Below are 21,764 nucleotides of genomic sequence, written 5' to 3'. Positions count from 1 at the left end.
AATGTATTATTGAAACCCTGTGTTGCTGCTGTTCTTGGCCAGGTCTCGCTTGCAAAAGAGGTTGTCAATTGGACAAACCTGGGAAAATAAAAGTTAAATAAAAAAAAATTCATTGTCAATATGCCTATAGTCTAATACAAGATCGCATATAACCTCGCTCATTATTTCAAGCCTTTCCTGAGCTGATTAATGACCCCATTAATAATCTAATATTCACAAACTCAGCCGTGGCATCAACCACAGACTCATCTATGACCTCATTAATTACCATCAATATCAACCTCACTCATGACCACCGTCACATTTTAGAAGATCACTCCGCTGCCGTGATATTATCGTTACGCCCTCTCACCCTGAAACAATGCTGTTTGCTCTGAGTCACTAAATGAACGTGAAACACCGAGGCCGTGTAACATCATGAGACAATTGCAGCGTGTGTGTTTATGTTTGGCGTCGGCGTGGCTAATGAGTTCTTTTGTCTTCTCTAAAGACCGGGGAAGGCGAGTAATAATCACTGGAGGTCGTTCTTTTGAAAGCACTCTTCCCTCTGACTAATTTACCGCACTTGTTCTCATGCAAATGAATTTGCTACTTAGGGCTTAAAGCTCCTAATGCGAGCAGCGGCTCGTGACATTTGCGCCGACACAGGGAAGCTCAGGGAGAAGAGCGAGGATCAGCTGAGGACGTGGAAGGTGTGTGTTTAAGGGAGGGTGTGTGTGTGTGGTGGGACAGTGACAGACTGGTAAACAGAGAAAATGAAGCAAAGCACAGGATACATTCAGCTGACTGACAGGAATCAGCAGGAGACTGACTGGGAGAGAAGAGGGCAGAGCTGCAGGTTCCAAACTTGTTGTTCCTCTGACTGTAAATTCATACTTTAAAGACAGCCCTGCAACAGTAATGGAGCATTGGATTTATTGATTGCTGTCCGGAACAAAAAGAAGCTTCTTAAATAAATTACCCCTTCCTTTAAAAGCAGCCACAAGCTCTGGCTAAAGTCAGCACAAAAGTGTCACCACCAGTGATTGCCTTCTATTTATCATGCTGATTCTATTTATCTCACACTGATGGGTTGTGCTGTTTTGTGGAGTGTGTTTACTGTTCTGTGGTTGTTTTTCGTCCACCTTCCCAGCGACAACAGATGCAAATTAGCTGCTAGCTAACTCTGGTGCAATTACTTTTAATTGTGTGTTTTCCCTGCAAAAATGAACAAATAAATAAATAAATGTGGTCCTCTCTGTGCTTCAGTATATCACCACTCTAATTTAAAACCAGAGCTTACCAGAAAAGATCTCAGGCCTGTTTTAACTCTAGTTACCCCTCAGGTAAGTAATCAACCTGGACAGATTGCCTTCTGCTATTTGACACCTTTATAAATGAACTACAGAGGATTTAAAACCTGAGTGTCTCTTCCCATGGCTGATTTTAAACTTTGAATCTAATCAGTGACATCTGTCTGTTGTTTGTCTGGACATGTTTGTTCTTCTGCTGTTCTCGGTTCTCCCTTTCAAAAGAGAGTTTGATCTCAATCAGATCACCTGATTAAATGAAGTTTTTATATATCATGCTCTGTGTTTCTTTTGCAAGGCAGAGTGCAGGAAGTGTCTACACCCATATGGCACATTACCTAATTTTGTGGTCATGTCTTATAGAGGAGTCTTGTGTCTAAATCTAAACTAAAGACCTGAGCGTTAAAGTTCATTCATGACCTCGCGAGAAACAGTCTGAGAAAATAATCCTCACTTGAGGTCCACTTACTGCCCTCTTCATAAATGACCACCTGATGACAATTGACTCATAACAAAGTTTTTCCCCACAGGTTATTCTTCTACCACGTATGCGTGCTAAAGGGACACATGCGTGGAACCGCACAATTGGCTGAAATTTGTATCCCGGCTCTGCTGTTTTTTTGGCTTTCCATCTTTGGCGTTACAAGCTTTCTCTATAGAGTTGTACTGGGGATTCTTAACGTGTCTCCTCTATAAAACGTCTCTTGTCATAATGAGTTAAAACGAGTCATTATTTAGTTTGCATTGCACTCACATGCTGCATATTCCTAAACAAAGTTGTGTTCGATCACATGATCACAAACTGACACACAGGTAGTGTTATTCCAGCATTGGAGGACTGGTTGGATTAAATGGTAGTCTGTGTATGTCTGTGTATGTAAAGGGAACTAGGAGGTGACAGGTAGCATACACACTCCCGACAGGTTGGTAGATGGTCAGTATGGAAGCAAGGTCTCCTTAACAGGTTTATCTGGAGAGCTTTTATTTTTTGTAGTTGCTTCTTTTGTTTCATTTTACACACAGATATGTTTTACATTAAAGTTAATTATAGTGCCATTATCTTTGCGTTGATATTGCAGCTACATTGTCCTGTGGGCCCTTTCATTCATCTCTGTAGCTGCACAGGCATTGCCACTTTCATTTTGCATTGAAGCAGCACTCCAAATAAACACATCACTGTCAACAACACCACCGAACACCTCCATCACTGCTGCTCTCCATCTGTCCCTGACCGCCGGCACCGAGTCATGCATGAATTCTGACAATGCAAAAACATGAGCTAAACACCAGACATGAGAGCGCCCCACATCAGAAACAACAAAGACATGTCAGGTTCTTTTCTTCACGCTGTCATTGATTTTAGATTTGGGGCACTTTGTTCTGCAGAGTGAATAAAGCTTTGTACATGCAGGCAGGTTGCAGCAGCAATTCATACACTTGGGGAACAAAACTGTGTGCCTGTTGGACTCAAGTCAGCAACACACCAAATGTCAAGCCCAATATCAGTGTCACTCAATGCTTACCGTAGAGAATGGTCACCATGGAAACCGGCATGACCAAGATGCCCAGGAGCATGTCAGCAACTGCCAGCGACATCAAGAAATAGTTTGTAGCGTTCTGAAGCTTCTTCTCCAGGGAGACTGCCAGGATCACCAGGATGTTGCCCATGACCGTGACAGCGATGACAACTAAAATCAGCAAAGCCGCCCAGTTCTTCTCCACCGCCATCTCTTGGGGAGGACACTGAGACCCGTAAATCCTGGTGCCCTCCTCAGCGTATACTCCTGCAACGTTACGATAAGACAAGTTCCCCAACTGTGCGTCAATGCCTTTGTGACACCCCGGGCTCGTCACGTTATTGATTCGGAGAGTGATTTCCTCCAATCCACGTGAAGGCCAGGTGTTGGACTCCAGAGCGGTAACGGCTCTGACAGTGTTCGAGATCAACTGTGACACGTTTCTGCTACGCAGGTTCATGGTGTCAGCTCGGTAACGCCGTCACAGCCAGAGACAGAGACGCCTCAAGACCGCTGCCTGGAAAATGGGTCAGAGCAGAGTAAGGAGGAGGAACCTCCACTAATCATTTACCCGCTTTCCATTTCCTGTCCCCAGGTGAATACAACAGATATAACACCATTTATCACTTGAGTAATGAAATGTAATTCAATATGTGCAGTCAGTTATTTACTCCATCATCTCAGAGACAAACTCAAGCCTCGAATCGTCTGTCAAAGCATCAACAGATGATGATCTTCTCCACACAGGGAAACAAAAATAGCAGACTGTGGAATTCAGCAGAGAAGAGCAGCTGTTCAACCTCAAAGGACAGTGCTGAATGGATAAAAATGAAATTGCTTGTACTGTCCCTGTGTGCAGCTCCTCACACAGTACTGGAAAAACAAACAAAAAGTGTTCCAGTTAGGCTCTCCTCCAGATATTGGGAAGATTTCGACTCACATGCCTTCAGTCATTTAAAAAAAATGTCTTCTCATCTTCTGATTATTGAATCCTTTTGAAGCTGCCATGGAAGACACTCTTGCAGGTTTCTCATCCTTGAAGTCTGGGCTTGTCAAAGCTGCCCTCATGATAAAAATATTAGATCCATCTGAAGTTTTGGATCTTCAACAAATCAGAATTTCATCCCCTGCAAGTCTTTGATTTCAAACAGATGACGTTTGACCTTTTAGTCTTTGATATTCATAAAGCAAACAGCCAAGAAAACAAAGAACAAAGACCCTTTGTTTTCATCCGTAAAGGTCTGTATTACCATAACTTCTATCAATTTTTTTTTTGCAGATTTTCTCGACATTAGTTGTGAATTTGCAGAGCGGAGAGGTGTCCTGTGTAAAGGTGGCTTTATTCTAAACTACATACCTGCGTGTAATCACTGTGCGAGTGTGTTAGTGAATCTGTGTGAAAATCCTTGCGTGTCCTTGCCCTCTTGTCTCGACTCATCCCAGCACCTGTGAGAGTGCGCCTGCAGCTGTGTTTGACGTGTGCGTTACCCAAAGACACCTTACTAACTTTCCCCTCACACACACTCACATCAGTTTGGCTTTAAGAAAGTCCTGACTCAGAGTAAAAACATTCCTCTGTGTTCTCCAAAAACAATGTCAGCCCTTCAGGGACCATAAATATTACTTAAATCTCTCCTCGTCCTTGAAGTATAATCCCTCAGTGGAAAATGTCAGTACCTCTCCAAATCCTCCGCAAACAAACGCAGACCTGGTTCAGTATTCCTTCAGCTTCATAGATTTTATTTAAAGCCTTCATCTCTCCCTCGTGGGATATTTCCACCTCTCTTATGCCACTTTCCTAAAAGAAAAGAAATAAAAGAAGGATGTGTCCAGTTCTTCTGTAAACCAACAGCAGGCAGAAGAGGTCTCATGTGGATTTCAGGTTTCCAGAGAGTGTCTGTAAGTTGTTGAATCGTCTTCAGTGACGATCAGGAGCTGAATGATTTTCTGCTTTCACTCTCCTCACGCTGCTTCTCACATTCAGTCTCTCTCTCTCTCTCTCTCTGCAGGTCTCTTGCTGTGATCTCCTGTGCTCTCTCGCTCTACCCAGGGTCTCTCTCCCTCGTACTGTATTGGCTGTTTCTCCATCTTGAGTGTATCTCATTCTCTCTCCCATTTTTTTTGCATCCCTTTCTCTCTTTTGCTGAATCTGTAAGTCCTGTTCTCTCTGGTTTTTCCCACTCCTTAAGTCAACTGCACACTCGCTTTCTCTCTCTGCCTCTCTCTCTCTCTCTCTGCCTCTCATTCAAATGCTGCCTCTCTCGCACTCTTTCTAGTCAGGTTTCCATGCAATTTACTGCAAATTTAAGAAAGAAGATGCATATTTACTGGAAGTTTCCATCTTTCCTATTGTGTGGATATGAGTTCATTGGCTGATGGAGATAGTGAGAGAACAGTCATGTCTCTATCTGTGGATGTCTATAAATGTCTCATCCATATGTTTATGTAGTATTAGCACGCTAAGCTAACAGTCCGTCAGCTGTGTGACTTTATATCAGCATTGTGACGTCTTTCACAGCACACAAACACCATCTCAGCATGGTGCTGGCTGTTAACAAGACACTGTGGCTACAACTTATTATTTTACATTTTCACTGGACCTCCGATGTTGAAGTGTCTTAAACCTGCAATCTCTCTAACGGCCAACAGGGTGACTCCATCCATCATCAATTGCTTATCCTGCGTACACTTGAGCCAATCCCAGCTGACATCGGGCGAAAGGCGCGGTACTGGTTGCAAAGACAAGTGTGACTGTATAGAGGTCACATGAAAAACAAGGCTTCTTCTCAGCTGATTTATTACCTCAGTTAACACTTTCCTAATGAGTTTATGGTCTCAGTCGCTAGTTTCAAGTCTTTTTCAACACAGCCTGATGTTCATTTAGTAAATTATGGTCACATGTAGAGGAAAATAGACCAGAGAGCAGGGGAAGCTTTAGGGTGAGGCGACGACAAGTCATGACCTGTCAATCAGGATACAGGCAACTTGCATCCTCCGCTCTGTGTATATTTAACCAGCGCTGCTGAAAAAGCTTATTAGAAGTCAGCTGTTAATTTTTCTGGTAAGTATATTTTGTTAAAAGCCTGTTTGTTGCTATCCAAAATTAGCATTCCAGCTAATATCACATTTAACTTGAATTACAGATGCACCTTGCTAATCAAGCTAGCTAGCGCCACCCTCTCATCCAAATATGGTCACATCTGGTTGCAAAAAACAAGATGGCGACGGCCAACATGCCAAATTCGAGGTTTCAAAACAGTGGTCCACACTCCAGTGGGTGATGTCAGAGTGGCTACGTCTATGTATTTTCGTGTATGGCCTGCACACAGCAACGATTGTAAAATTATTACTGGCCTCCATGCTGCTTTCTGCTGTTACTAACCCTGCGCTCCCCCTTTTCATCACAAATAAAACAGAATAGGAAACTTGTCTACCGGCCAATTTTAGCAGATTTATCCACAATTACAAAAACCTGCATATACTTGCTAATTTTGCCTTGCCTTGCCTGTAATTCTCCAGTTGCTGCCAATGAACCATCACAGAAGAAGACACGTTGAGGTGATGTCACTAAAGAGCTGCAGTCAAAGCAAATACTACGAAATACTACCATACAAAATATGTGCAATTTACTGTTTGAGCAGAATGTACTAAAGTTCACACTATGGAGTATAAAGAATATGTGCAATGTCCAGAGATAATAATCCAACAAATATGTGTCATTGTAACACATTGAGTCAAGTGTGGAGACTTTACAATAATGTAACATGTAGTGTCTGAGGGAGAGGATGAGTGGGCAGCCCAGGTCTTGTTGATGAGGCCAGCTGCAGACGGGAAAAAAGGTTACTGTTGCCTCATTGCTTCACACTGATGTTTTCAGCTCTTCACCAGAAGCTTGAGTGACGTTTAAGTCACATGCTTCATTTATGTCATGATTTATTTATCAATTCTGTTTCCATTGCACTTTCATATTCAGTTTTTTATGATACACAAACTTTTCCACAGCCAAGTGAGGTCCAAATTTCCAGCAAAGTGAAAGCTAATGATGTACATTAAAAGGTTGATGGAAAGACATTATGTCTGCTACTCCTGACATCTCTCACTGTCCTCCTCTTTTAAGATTCAACTCTGTCTCCAGGTAAATGAGTCAATTGTTGTCTCCGTCTCTTCTCCTAAAGCCTCTTAAGACTCTTCAAGGATAGGATAAGATTTCAGATTAATAATGGATCAAATGACTCAAGGTAATGTGAAAGGTATCAAGCACAGTGATGAACCCACAGAGAATTATCACCCGACTCTGCAGTTCCCCTCAGCTCAACAGAGGTGCACTCCAGGTCATTGTTTTGGGTTTTCAGAGAAGAAGCTGCCATACACAAGCTACTCCGCAGCAAACAGTTGTATTAACAGCTTGTTTCTGCTGCCAAAAAAACATATAATGCAGCTTTAATACAACAATCGCATGACCAGTGTTGGGGGTAATGCGTTACGCATTACTGTAATCAGATTACTTTTGTCTGTAACGCAGTTACAATTGTCATGTAACGCATAACTGTTAACTTTTATCACATTACAGCAGGCATGTGATTGGCAAAGAAGCAGGAAAATATACTGAGACCTCCCCACACCCCGATAAAACTGGCGGCGGCTCTATTATAACATGGATGGTAAAGCTGGACCCATGACAATAACTTATTTGGTGGATGTGTTGCAGTGGGAATCAAAGACAAGTGTCTAATCCACTGCACCATCGCAACCTCTCTATAATAATTATTTTGTATTCATTTTTACTGAACTTCAACAGCTAAATGTGCAACATGAAATAATTGAGTGTATAACAATAATATAACTACTAACTTTCAAATTAGTTCAGTAGAAGTTAATAGATTACTGTTAGAGACAGCAGCAAAGGTTGTCGCCTGTTTAAGAACTGGTGGCCTAACTAAGAGTTATATTATTCAATAAACCAAAGCAACTTACAATTGCTATATATGTCTAAGGTCACACGCCCCAACCAGTGGGGTTCAATGGGGAATTGAACCGAGGTCTCTCACACCAAAGGCATGTGTTTTATCCACTGCGCCAGCACCACCTCTACACTAGGAAAAAGTCTGACATTTCAGCTCTGGCGGCGAGCGTGTGCGTGAGACGAGAATGACCGCGACAGTTTCACGTGATCGCGGCAATTACACAGAAGCCGTTGCCATGGTTAACTAGCGGAGCGCTTGTTTGCCTGTCTGTTGAAGAGGAGTGCAGATCGACCCCGCGGATCCAGGCTGTCTGAAAAGGCCCTATAAACCCTCTCACAACCATTCACAAGAATTTTTTTATAACTTGCCAAAAACTTTAACATAAGGACGACTTAAAAAGCAACCATTCATACAGCAGTCAAAATAAACATTAGACGTAGCCTATAACTCTTTACTGGGAAAAGTAATGCTGCAGTATTACTGCCCAACACATTCCATGCCACTGATGCGTGAGAGCGACTGTGGTGAGACTCCTGCCCAGGTTGCGAACTATGGGTGATCCAAGGGGAGCTTAGCTCCTCTTAATAAGACATCAGCTCCCCTAAAAGCATCATTTGTGATATTTTGGGGGTCTCTAAAATATTGAGAGCATGCTTTATTGACTATAAATCTATATATTTCATCATGGATCTTGCGGAGCGTCAGACTTCATCCAGCCAGAGGTAGTGTTGTAGTAAAGCCCGCTCCAACCGAGACCAAATCAAGACCAAGACCGAGGGAGAGTGAGACCAAGACCATTTCTCCACATTACATGACACACAATAAAATGTGGAACAACATCATAGGTACTTCTCAAACTGATCTGAAAGATCCACATTCCCATTAGAACACCAACATACAAACACTAAGAGCTGAAATCAACGTAAGCATCTTTATTCAACACTCCTTTTCCATGCTTACCATCGTGTTAGGAATGACAGTCGTTAACTGTAACACATTTTTAGGGTTATTAGGGTTATTGGTTGCATTTGAAGCAATACGTTTTACGCCCAATTAAAGTTAGGATGTTAACAAGGTTCAGGAGGCAGACACCATCTCCACATTTAAGAGTAGGCTTAAGACTTTCCTCTTTGATAAAGCTTATAGTTAGGGCTGGCTCAGGTGAGTCCTGAACCATCCCTTAGTTATGCTGCTATAGGCCTAGACTGCCGGGGGATTTCCTATGATGCACTGAGCTCCTCTCTCCTCTACTTTCTCTCCCTCTGTATGCAACCTCATCCCATTATTGCATGTTACTAACACAACTTCTCCCCTTTCTGGTAGTCTTGTGTTTTCTCGTCCCTCTCCTCTCTCCTCCTATCACTTCCTGCAGGTTTTCTGGCTCTGGAGCTGTGGAGTCTGGATCTGTGGCTGCGGGTCACCTGCTGCCCCCGTGTTCCTGTGCGACACCCTCTGCTGCAACGACTATTGTTACTAGTCCTATTGTTATTATAATCATTAACATTACGACTGTTACCATTAACACTACTATAAATATCTGTACCATTTTTCATTTAGTCTATAGCAACATCACCTTTACTGTCTGTACCTCTGTGTGTATATTGTGTAGGCTGCCTCCTCTCTCTCTCTCTCTCTCTCTCTCTTTCTCACCCCAACCGGTCGAGGCAGATGGCTGCCCACCCTGAGCCATGGTTCTGCTCGAGGTTTCTGCCTCTTAAAAGGAAGTTTTTCCTTGCCTCTGTCGCCTAGTGCTTGCTCTTGGTGGGAACTGTTGGGCTTCTGTAAATATCATCACAGAGTATGGTCTAGACCTGCTCTTTTATGAAAAGCACAGTGAGATAACTGTTGTTGTGATTTGGCGCTATATAAATAAAATTTAATTGAATTGAACAAATAAATGAGACAATGCAAAAGTAATTTATTGATTTTCCCAAAGTTATGGTCTTGACTGGTCTTGAAATAAAATCCCAAGTCCTCAATGCCAGACCGAGACAACACAGAGTACAAATGTGGTCGAGTCCGAGACGAGACCAAGACCATCAGAAAGTGGTCTTAAGACCGGTCTCGAGACCAAGACCAGTCTAGAGTACTACAACACTAGCCAGAGGGAACTACCACCAACTACCTGTAGTGGGCCGGTCGCGGACCTGTACGCTCCATTGCCCCACTCCCTCTCCGTTACGGGTTGTGTCGCTAGTACGACCAACAGTCCGTGATCATTCCCTCTGGTTGGATGAATATTACGCATGATCCATGCACTACTGCACGCCACGCAACTTTCTAAACTCTTCCCTCTCATGGAGAAAAGAAAGGTCAGGTCGCAAAATCAGTCACAGCTGTTGTGTCAAGCTTAATTGTAGCAAAATGGCTACATATCATAATAATAATAATTAGTAATTATTATTATTAGAATAAGACCTACATGGGCCTACATGCCTGATACTTTCACAGTCAGCCCCCAGGCATACATGCTTGCAGCTATTAATGATTCAGTAGTAAGTAATCTTCATTATTTAAAAATAAATGTTTCTAATGAAATGTTTACTGTACTGTAGCCTTGTTCTTCTCTTGACAAATGTTGGGCTGATGTTCACAACTTTGTTGTCAGCTTTGTAGTATTAAAGAGCATAAAAGAGAGATCGTGTGTATGTTCTCATTATAGTAAGGATTTGTGTTGATATGAGCTTATATGAGGTGTAACTTCATAATGTTATTCACAGGTGATGTTACGCAGTAATCCAAAAGTAATGTAACTAGTAGTGTAACTAGTTACTTTCAGCAGTGAGTAATCTGGTAAAGTAAGGCATTACGTAAAAAAAAAGTAGCTAGTAATATGTTATTCATTACCTTTTTGATTAACTACCCCAACACAGCGAATGACATATTAGCCCAATTCTGGACATGGGGCACAGATGCTTGCAATTGAAAAGGTTTGTGAAGTGCTGTGTGCTGCTCTTTATCAGAGATTAAGATTCAGAGTTGCCCTGATGTACATTTGTGAAAAGAATCACTTAGTCCTCCTCCTTAAAGCTTTTTCCCCTGTAAAAATGAAACACGTTGTTTTAAAACATCATAACTCTCACCTCCGTGTGGCTTGTCCAAGTAAGTTCTGGAGTGCGGAAACTCTTCAACTCATTCTGCTGTGCTGAGCCAGGATAGGATTATTACATTAACACATTCTCACTCCTGACTCGTCACACATGGACACTTGACCCATTCATCCATTGGAATCACTTTTTAATGCCCTAGCATAGTTTTTGACGTTTAAGGCTCTGCGGTCAAGTTGGCAGTGTTTAGCAACAATAATATTCAAAGTTTAGTTTCAAAATAAAACGTTTATGTTGTGAAACATTGCCATTTTGAAACTGCACTTTGTTAAAGTAGTGAAACATTGCAATTTGATTAGGTTTAGGCATTAAAAATACTTGGTTAGGTTTAGGCAACAAAAGTATTTTGTTAGGGTTAGGAAGAGATTATGGTTTGGGTTAAAATAACACGTAAGTAATGTAACTTGTGTGAATTACATAATTTATGTAACTTAAAAATATTTAATGTTGACTTTTTTTTTCACACGGGCCACGAACACCAGTCTCCTGGTTGAAAGTCTGGTTTCTGGTCGTCCATCCACCCCAACCACCTCCTTACTCAGGCTTCTCTGTTAAATATCCTACACCTACTTTTACCGTCCAAAAGTGACTCAACAGGGCTTCCTCCACTGCGCTGAAATATGACGCTATGGGGATCCCCAGTGCGTTACAGACTGACACCCGTGCGTCCATTTTTTAAAAGTTTATTTGATAGGGATGGATGCTATAAACATAGAGAATTGTACAACAATTTTCCAATGCACAGCATCATAGTTGGGACGAGTTGGGAGTGAGAACGAGTTGCTCCCTGTGGTCAATCAGCTGCCTTCACCTCCCCAACATCCTCCTTTATATGGTATTTCATATAGTTGGTTTCATTATTGTTCATGTATGGTGTTTATAAAATTTGCTCCTTGTCGCTGCTCAGTTTCTTTGAGAGCTCAAACAGCAGAGCCTTTTCCGACTATAAATGGTCAATAGGCTCAGAAACTTGGAATAAGCCCCACAGTGGTGTGATTGATGCTTCCCGAAGAAGCCAAGATGAGGCTTTAACACCCTGTAATGAAGGCGTTAATGCTTCATCTAATGGTGACTGGAGAATCTCTACCAGTGTGCTGAGCCTGCTTTGTATTTGACCATATTAGCCAGGGACAACTGACAGGGGTTGTTGTTGTTTCAGCTACAAACTGTCTGATATTTAAATCATGTAATTTCTTGGCTCTGCTGACATTTTCCTTTCATTTCCCTTCAGGTGAAGTAAAAGCTTCAGAACAGCTGCTGAAATAAAAGGCCGTCATCAGACAGAAGCTCTGCAGTGAAGCAAAAACAGTTTGAGGAAAATCACAATGAAGAATTGAATAAAACATTTCCTCTCTCTTTTTTTTTGGTCAGGCATATTTTCTTTTGCTCAACCCCTTTCTCTCTCTGACTAACACACACTTACTGGACATTATGAGGGTTCTCTGTGTTATGACCTCGGTCAAAAGGCCACAACAAAAGGGAGACACCACGGTAAACATTTAACAAACCATATTTATTTAACTCAAAATACTCTACAGGGCAATTAGCCCTGGTGCCCAGAATAACTGCAATCAGTCTCAGCTCTTCACCTGCAAAGGGTAGAGGTAGGCCACGCCCACACATGACCCCACAGGGCGTCACATCTGACGTAATTTTGTTTGTTAATTTTGTTAATATCTTCACAGTTATTGTTTTATTCTGTTCACAGACTGCTCGTGCTTTACAGATTGAAAAGAACAACAACTATATTCTTAATTGTGTGTTTTTACCATAGTACCAGAACTTGTGGTAATAATGTCAAGACTTAGGTGAATATTTTACCTTCCTCCCACCTGTAGAAAGCACATCGCCAAATGAGGCCTATAGTCATTATCACTGCCCTCTCTCTGTGTAAGAACCATTATGCTCTTTAGTGACCTCGCAGCTGTCTACATCTCCTCCACCTCTCTGATGGCGTGGTCAAACTGGTGGTTCAACATTCAAGGATGGAGAGTTTTCACCGCTGAGCAGTAGCCAGGTGTCATGACAGTGCTGACCTTTTGAGTAAATGGTCAGCTGGACAGTCCAAAATGGAGGAAGCTAGCGTAGCTCATTAGCTGTGTTGCACCATCAAGTTTTGTTTAATCTCCTCTGTCTGTGTAGAAACTGCTCCACAAGAGACAAAAGGTTTGCAGACTTTAATGAGACAAGATTTGATGGTACAAAAAGGTATCTTGAATAAACTGCATGAACCTATTGTCCAGGTAATGACCAAGCTAAGCTGATGAACTGTTCCTCTATCGATCCTTAGCCGTATTGAACTGAGAATCATTGAGAATCATTTCAGTGCATGGGAGAGACATATTATTGGCTATTAAAACATGGCGATTTGTATTCAGAAGGAAGCCCTCCTGCTGTGTTATCCCTCAGCCTGTCTGACATGTTATGTTCCTCTACCCAAACAAAGAAGCAGGGGGAGGTATGTAGAAACTCTGTTTGCCACTCTCTCTCGGTGACGGCCCTTCACTTCCCTGTTGTTTCCCTTATGTCTGTACCTTTACAGATGTCTGTACCTTTCTGTCAGTGTTGAGCTTTGTTTTGTTGGCAGTCATCCATGAGGAAGACCCTTTTGAATTATAAAACATCTAAAATTAACATATTTTGGGATCAAGGGAAAGAAAACTGTAGGATGTATGAATGTAGTGTGGTGGCATTTTAGGAGCTATTGCAACTGACTAGCACTAACCCGGCTTGTGTGTTAGCAGTTAGATGGCTAGCTTCAGCAGTTAACTCACCGATCCAGTTTGTGCAGTCACTAATAAGCTTGTAGGACTAATCTTGAAATGAATCCCGAAACGGCTTCATATTCTCCTGAGGAATTCACGGGACATTAAGTGTCCAGTGTGACTCAGACTGAAAGGAATTAATGGTCTGACTGAATCTCTTCCTCGCACTCTCTTTGACTCATCCCCTCTCTCTTTCTCTACCCGATGCTTCCTCTCAGTCAGAAGGGTAATTACTGTCTCCCTCGTTCACCCGCTGAGTCTCCAAGTGTCTCTCACACTCTCCATCATTTACTGAATCTCTCTCTAGCTCCCTCTCTCTCCTTTTCATTTTCTTATTTGTTTCCTACCTGTCTCTGTTTTGCAGTGACAGCAGGAATTACACCATTAAAGAGCCTCTAAAAAACAGTTTAATGATGGATCAATCAGTCAAGGTCTTGGCCATGGCACCTCTTACACTATTTTATAAAGAGTGTGTGTGCGTGTGTGTGTGTGTGTCATGCTTTCACATCTCTGTGGGGGCTTTATCCTGAGTGCACACTAACCAATGGGGATTTGATTTTTTGGGTTCAGGTTAGAATTATAGGTTTTTCAGATAGATCGCGACTGCTGCGCCATGAAACCCAACATTTTCAATGGCTTGTTCTGCGACAGGGGCGTTTGTTGCTGCGTCGAGCAAAGCGCAAGCGCAGCACACTGCTTGGCAACCTTGCACGCACATCGCGTTTAAAGGTCAAAATAGAGTGCTTTTGGGTTTAACCCCACGGCCAGCGCAAAATCTGGAGCCGGGTGGGGGGACAAGGGAACAGGATTCAGCAACCACCCAGTGATCACGGCCAGACCAGGACAGAACACAGCTTCCAAGACTGATGGAGGCCAGGTTGACGATGTTGAATACAGTTCCACTGGATAATGACATTTTCATTTTCACATGGCACATACCCACTTAAGAAGAGTGGAATTTTATGGAATTCAGAAAACAGTTTGTATATTTCAAACAAGTTGTTGTCTGAGGTGTAAAGAAGTGCATGATTTCATCATGTTCTCCACCTGGTTTTCCATCTTCTGAGCTTCAGCTCTTTTAATGACGATAACTCACTGCGCCTCTTCGTCTGTGATGGTTTAATGGCAGCTGTTTATCTCCATTAGCCAATGAGCTTGTGGCGGCGGTGGATGGACAACAAGCAGCAAGTCATGTTTTCCTTTACAGAATGATCCATCTTTTCAGCTTTTTACAGGGTAATTATAGAACACAAAAGTAGAACAATTTCTTACCTGTTTCCATTAAGTTTTTTTAATTAGTCTTTTATCCGCTAACCGTGCCTGAATTGGAACTTCCCCAGACATGTTCTCATTAATTTCTTTCCATCTCACTTGGTGATCAGAATTGCACCAGCCAAACAACTGGGCTGTCATCTAATCTAGTCCTTTTAAGCAGAGGAGTGCAAGTCCTCCCTTGTTCTTTGCCAGCTGAAGAGTTTGAAATTACCTCTTAGTTTTTTTCCCTTGCCAAATGTACTGCGATTTGTATTTTCCAATTCATTTAATTATTTCAATTAGAAGAGTCTGAAAACAAATATATTTTTATTTCAATATTTGATTCAATTTGTGACTAAAACCTTAATATTGGAATTAAATACCATATCTTTAAATCCCTGCGATGGACTGGCGACCTGTCCAAGTTGTACCCTGCCTTTCACCCAATGTAAACTGGGATTGGCTCCAGCCCTCCACGACGCAGGATTTAAATCTTTAAATCCAGCTGTATTTTCTCAATTAACAGGTCAAATTGAAGTCATACAAATTTGTTCATTCTTTTGAGATGTTGACTCCTAGATATCTCATGTTAGATCTGACTAGTGCTGTAGTTGAAAAATTAGTATTTTGGTCTTTTGAATTTTCTATTTATAACGAATGAGAATAATTTCAATATTGAATTCTCTTGGTTTGATAAGTAAATTGAAATGTCATCGGCAAATGTAATATTATCATCCTGACTTAACGGTGCAAAGAATAATGGGCTTACTGTACAGCCCTGTGTGGACCCTCTTTCCAGACCAAATGAGTTTGATATGTCTCCATTTATTTTTATTCTTGCCTTTGGGCCATTATACAAAGCTTGAATAGTTTTAATAATAATCTGATGATATCCACATTTCTCTAATACTATAATAAAAATAAAAACTCCCAACTGCCTTGAAGAAAAGCTTTTTCTGCATCCAGGCTCAATAATACAGCCTGGAGTTTATTTTTTACTATATGTTAAATCACATGCAGCGTTTGGCAAATGTTATCTTGAGTTATTTTGGTAGTGTGGGTAAAGACCTTATAATCTTGGTTCAGTACACTTATTGGCCATTAACCTCGACATTCAAGTATCTTTGCCCTGTTTTAGTTAATAAATAAACTCTTAAGCCAGTCTTGAGCATATGGTTATATCTAAATACCTGATTGGGTTACAGTTTACATATTGCCTTTTTATGTTCTCCATCCTCCATCTCTTTGTTTTACAAAGATCATTTTTATGTGTCTTCTATTATTTAAATTCTGTTTGTAACTGATCCAGTTTTTCTTTTCCCTGCATGCTTTTTTAAATTGGCGCAATAGCCTATAATTTCCCCTCTCAGAACAGCTTTGTATGCATCCCAAAGAACCATTGGGGACCCTTATCATTTTCATCAGATAGTCTTTTACATCCATTCTGGACTGAACAGAACCTAATATTAAATTGGAAATTGGAGCGTGATTTGAAAAGTCTATTGCCCAAATATTACAATTTATCATATACATCAAATACACACAAAAAATAGTTGGGCCTGGAATAGACAGAAAGTGGGTAAGAATAAAAGCTATAGTCCCTCATTGTCAAGTTCAGGAGTCCCAGCTCTTATTTTTGGTAGTTTTCTTCACTCCTATTAAGGTTTCGATGTATCCAGGGAAGTCTAACATTAAAATCTCATCCACAAATTAGAATACCCTGAGCCGCTGAGATTGCCAATTCAAAGATTTGTTTATATTTGTAATAAAAACACCCTGCAGATATCCCCAAACCAGTACAAATCTTCCATCAGTATCTTTTCATATGTGCACTTTTGATTTAAAAGAAATTAAAGTTTCTACCCCTCTCTGTGAACCCTGACTTCAGGAAGATGAATACTGATTAAATCTCCATCAAAGTTTTTCGTGTTCACGTCCTGTTAAATGAGTCTCTTGAAGAAGAGCTACTCCCTCCGGTAACATTTTGGGATTGGGTTTGGTAATAAGATTTGTCTCATAACATTATTCTCAACATTGTTTGAAGCAACATAATGTAAGATTTGGTTTTGTGATTTGGCGTCCTGACAGTTTCATTGTAATTCCCCGCTGTCAAAAATAAAGCTGTACACCTGCATTTGTTATAATTACTTATGATTAAAAGCAAGTCAACAACTTTAGTAACAGCCAAACATCAAGCAAGTGCAACAACAAAGCACAGCTAGTCCAACAGAAAGAAGTCTGATAAATCACCGTACCTTCCTTATAAAACACCCTCAGTCTGGCCGGGATCGGAGTCTTGAATCTTATATTTCTTTCCTTCACCGAAGCTTTCGTGTCTACATACTCCCTCCGCTTCCTCAACAGCTCCAGTGCAAAGTCAATGTCAAGTGTCCCCTTTTCCCTGTCAAGCTCTTTTAAACATATGCTTCTTCATTCTGTAGCTTGAGAACTTCACCACAATTGACCTTGATGTGGCTTTCAAGATTATGTCCAGGTAAGCTTCGTGGGTCGGCTCCAGATCATATCAGGCTGCAGGTGGTCCTCCATGTTGCTCCTAGCTTGTGACAGTTGACCATGCTCTTCCTTGACGTGGTCTTTAACTTTGTAGGAGACTTTGCTTTCTTGTTTGGGGCATTTTTGTCCACTCACTGTATCTATGCTTTCTTTAATGCATCTCTGAGAAAGTGTGAGTTCTATCGAGCAACTTTTAGTGGAGCTAATTTGCAGAGTTTCAGGAGCGGGACCACACATCAACCACGTCATCGGCAGCATTTCCACAATATCCACACGTCCCAGCTCCTCTTCTTCGCTCTCGCATTCTGTATTCTCTGGCCATCTTCTGTATGAATGTGTCATCCAAGAGATTGTAAAAGATAAGCATCCAGGATAACCGGCGTGTGCACACACACACACACACTGACCTGCTTTTGTACCCTTAAGGAATGGGGATGGAGATAATTCAGCGATAGATGAACAGCAGAGATAAATATCTAGAGTCAGCAAGAGGGATGAAGAAGAGACAGCAGCAGTTTTGTCTTTTAACCTTCCACACACAGACATTGTGTGCATACACTGAACCACACACACACAGTAGCTGCACTTTTAGTTTAGTGTGTCTTACATATTCTTTAGTTTTGCATGAGAGAGGTGTGTTTACAAGAGAGACAGAGAGGAGGAAGTCTGATGAGACAAGAAAAAGGGAAAGGAGATAGTAAAAAATGTCTTTCCTTTGACATATTTGTGACTGTAATTTTGTTGATTTTCCTATTTTGACTTCATCTGAAGGATTACATGCTCTCATTGTTGAAGGAATCTTTCAGCCCTCGGGCTCATGACGTTCTTTCAAAGCCTCAGTGGATTAGGTGAAAAATGCAAACTGAAAGCTGTGTTTTTCTTTATTCCTGAAAAGCTGATATCTTGTATTTTTCCACCATATATCCAGGATGCATGTCAGGGATGTTTTACTAATAGGACCAGGATAGTACTTTAAAATTTGATAAATTCATACTTAAGGATATTTACCATGAACAGTTAGGAATATTGTGTTTACATTTGTGTTCCCAGGATGATGTTGAATATGAATAGGATGCGGACTTCTTGCTTCCCCAGTGTTTCTGCTCGACCCTTGCGACTACAATTATTAATAGTCCTGTTATTATCATTAATATCACTATAATTATCAGTGCTTGCTCATGGTGGGAATTGTTGAGTCTATATGAATAAAATTGAATTGAATTAAATATAAAGTCCTCATAATAACAAGTAAACAAACATAAACAAAAAAATCTTTCTTTAAAATCTAAATATAAGAATAACTTAATTTGTATAGCACCCTTCATGCAAAGATGCAGACTAAAGTGCTTAAATAAACAAGATCAGATGAAAATAAAAATAGCAAACAGCAATGGTAATTCTGTAGCAATAAGTGAGAGAAAACCACACAAAGAAACTAAAAAAAAACAAGGATGCCAAAAAGTTAACTCAAATTTAAATCCAAATTAAAAAGATATGTCTTTCATTTCCTTTTTCAAAATGTGTTTGCTGTTCTAAGATCTGGGAGGAGGGTGTTTCACAGTTCAGGTCCAGACAAAGAGAAGCCAGCTGCCTCCCAGATTTCTTATGGTACAAGAAAGGAAGTGGAAAATCTGAGGGTTGTAGTCAGGACATAAAATGTGAGGCAGTCGCTGATATATGAGGGTGCTAAATTATGTAAGGCTTTGCAGATAAGTAGAAGATCCATTTAGCCTGTGCAGTGAAATTTACATGCTGCAACCAGTCACATGACATTTATGACCATTTACTGCTAATTTAAATCAATATCAGGACACACTAAATAACTGAAATATCATTCTGTGTAACACATTACAGTTTCAGAACAAACTACATCCTCCAGAATGATCATACGGTTGAGGACAGTTTTATTAGACTGCATTAATTAGGTGTTCCTAATAAACTGGCAGCTTAATGTAACTGAAGCACAATATGGCCTGCTAAAGGTTTGCAGTGGTGCATTCAGGTGACATTTCTATACTACAGGCAGCTACAGTGGGGTCAAAAGTATAATTCCATGAAGTGGGAATTATTTCTTCTTCACTCCTTCCACCTCCTCTGAAAGCTTCAGCTCTGTTTGATGATGATTCATTTCTCTTAAAAAGACACAGTCACGTCAGCCCACACTGACACCATATTGTGTCTGTGTGTTGTTGTTGATGCAGCAGCATCCCTCACTTCATAAAATAACATTAAAGTCATTAATACACCGGGTGGAAGATATTTCCCATTGTGAGCTGTTCATTTCCTCAACATCACAGCCTGCGGTGGGAAATTGCTTTTGCAACGTAAATGCTTCTAGGTTTTTATGACACAATCCAAATCAACATTATTTTTGCAGCTTGAGATGCATCACTAATCAGTGCTGTATTGTGACTTCCTCAGACTGGAAAAAGATTGTGTGTGTGTGTGTGTGAGTCTATACAGCCATGCTAGCAGCTCCGGGAGGCTGTATTGTGTTTTGACCTAAAATTCTAAAATCAGCATACAAATATGCTCACAATGAATATATTAACATGATGCATGTATATAATGATACAATAACACAAAGTACAGCTGAGGCTGATGGGAATGTCAGTGGTTTTGCAGGCACACAATTTCATGGCAATCCACTGAGACATGTTACTAAAAACCCAAAATGTCAACCTCGTGGAGGTGCGAGAGGAAGCCAGACAATCACCAAAGTTATTAGGAGTCATCCTCGGAGGAACCATATATGTCTGTGTAAAATGTCACAGTAATCGAGATTTTTTGAGACATTTAAGTCTGGACCAAAGATCATCTGATAAATTGTCTATTTTTAAAAACAAAAAGGAGCTAACATGTTGTTGTTTTAACTAATCCATCTTTTCTAATGTAATTTTAGTTATTGATTTCTCAATGACTGTTTATATGGAAGCAAATCCAATACACTACCTCTGTTTTGGCTAACATGTTAGCAAAGAGTTGAGTATTTACCAATCCACAGTGCTTGAAGTGGGGCAGTACGGCACCTCGACATTTTACTCTTTGGTGTACCGGGATATTTTCTTGCGTACCGGAACTTCTCCCAAGCTGCCGGTACTCTAGGTTGATAGGTAGGTGACAGATAGGTGTCATTTTCACTGGGGACGCTGGGGACAGGTCAGAATCCGAATCTCCTTCACTTTTTGAAAGCTTTTGTTAAAAAGCGAACTCTGTTACGTTTCTTTACCGAACTCTGCTACGTTTCTTTACCGAACTCTGCTGTGTTTCTTTACCGAACTCTGCTACGTTTCTTTACCGAACTCTGCTGTGTTTCTTTACCGAACTCTGCTACGTTTCTTTACCGAACTCTGCTGTGTTTCTTTACCGAACTCTGCTGTGTTTCTTTACCGAACTCTGCTGTGTTTCTTTACCGAACTCTGCTGTGTTTCTTTACCAAACTCTGCTACGTTTCTTTACCGAACTCTGCTGTGTTTCTTTACTGAACTCTGCTACGTTTCTTTACCGAACTCTGCTGTGTTTCTTTACCGAACTCTGCTACGTTTCTTTACCGAACTCTGCTACGTTTCTTTACCGAACTCTGCTGTGTTTCTTTACTGAACTCTGTTACGTTTCTTTACCGAACTTTGCTACGTTTCTTTACCAAACTCTGCTGTGTTTCTTTACCGAACTCTGCTACGTTTCTTTACCGAACTCTGCTACGTTTCTTTACCGAACTCTGCTGTGTTTCTTTACTGAACTCTGTTACGTTTCTTTACTGAACTGCTGCGGGTTTTTTTCTTTTCTTTTCTTTTGATTTGATTTATTAGACAGTAACAAAAACATAACATACCATCACAGTGACATTATACATTTATCAGACCTGTCAACTGTGGCGGCCCCCCCTCTGAACGAAAAGTCTATGGCAGTTCTAAGGAATTAGCGGCCCACGGGCCACATCCGCCCAAAGCAACCTCCATGTGGCCCAGCACATGATCTAATATAGCCTATATGACAACAAAAGTACACGACATGTATAGTGTATTAAAGTATCTAAAGAGTGAGCTACTGTAGGCTATATCATTCCTTCTTATCTCTGTTGAGTTTCACATGCGATGCACCGCCAATCAAGGCTCAACACTTTGGGACCTGCAGCCTCTCCGCTGCTCTGTGTGTCTGCAGAGTGCCTCCACTCCACACACACACACACGCGCGTGCACACGGAACGGAGTCAGCTGAACTGATCAGTGCAAATTACCGACATTGATGACTACTCTCGTTAGTGTACATACGTGGTTCAATAAAAACTTTGAGTAAAAAGCCACTACTTTACTAACACTCCTGTTTAATAAGCATAATACTCAACACGCGATAT

General features: G+C 41.0%; 1 protein-coding gene across 1 annotated transcript; it reads right to left on the bottom strand.

The window, feature by feature from the left end:
* Positions 1-2,368: 2,368 nt before the first annotated feature.
* LOC119903565 (5-hydroxytryptamine receptor 2A-like) lies at positions 2,369-4,861 on the bottom strand. Its single transcript, XM_038719816.1, has 2 exons — positions 2,813-4,861; positions 2,369-2,547 (listed from the first exon to the last, which is right to left on the bottom strand). Exons 1-2 carry the CDS (start codon positions 3,264-3,266, stop codon positions 2,369-2,371), a joined length of 633 nt encoding a protein of 210 aa, XP_038575744.1. The 5' UTR covers positions 3,267-4,861.
* Between the last annotated feature and the right edge of the window lie 16,903 nt (positions 4,862-21,764).

This window comes from Micropterus salmoides, unplaced genomic scaffold (assembly GCF_014851395.1).
Source record: "Micropterus salmoides isolate LMB-PRFRI ecotype aquatic unplaced genomic scaffold, ASM1485139v1 Ms_hic_scaffold_15, whole genome shotgun sequence".
NCBI lineage: Eukaryota > Metazoa > Chordata > Actinopteri > Centrarchiformes > Centrarchidae > Micropterus > Micropterus salmoides.
The sequence above is the reverse complement of the archived record's forward strand: the minus strand, read 5'-3'. Positions and strand labels throughout refer to the sequence as shown.

Coding starts and splice junctions, on each gene's coding strand:
- LOC119903565 (XM_038719816.1), bottom strand. CDS start 3,266: ATGAACCTGCGTAGCAGAAACGTGTCACAGTTGATCTCGAACACTGTC. Junction 2,548..2,812: donor CATGGTGACCATTCTCTACG/GTAAGCATTGAG, acceptor TTGCATTGTCAG/AATTCATGCATGACTCGGTG.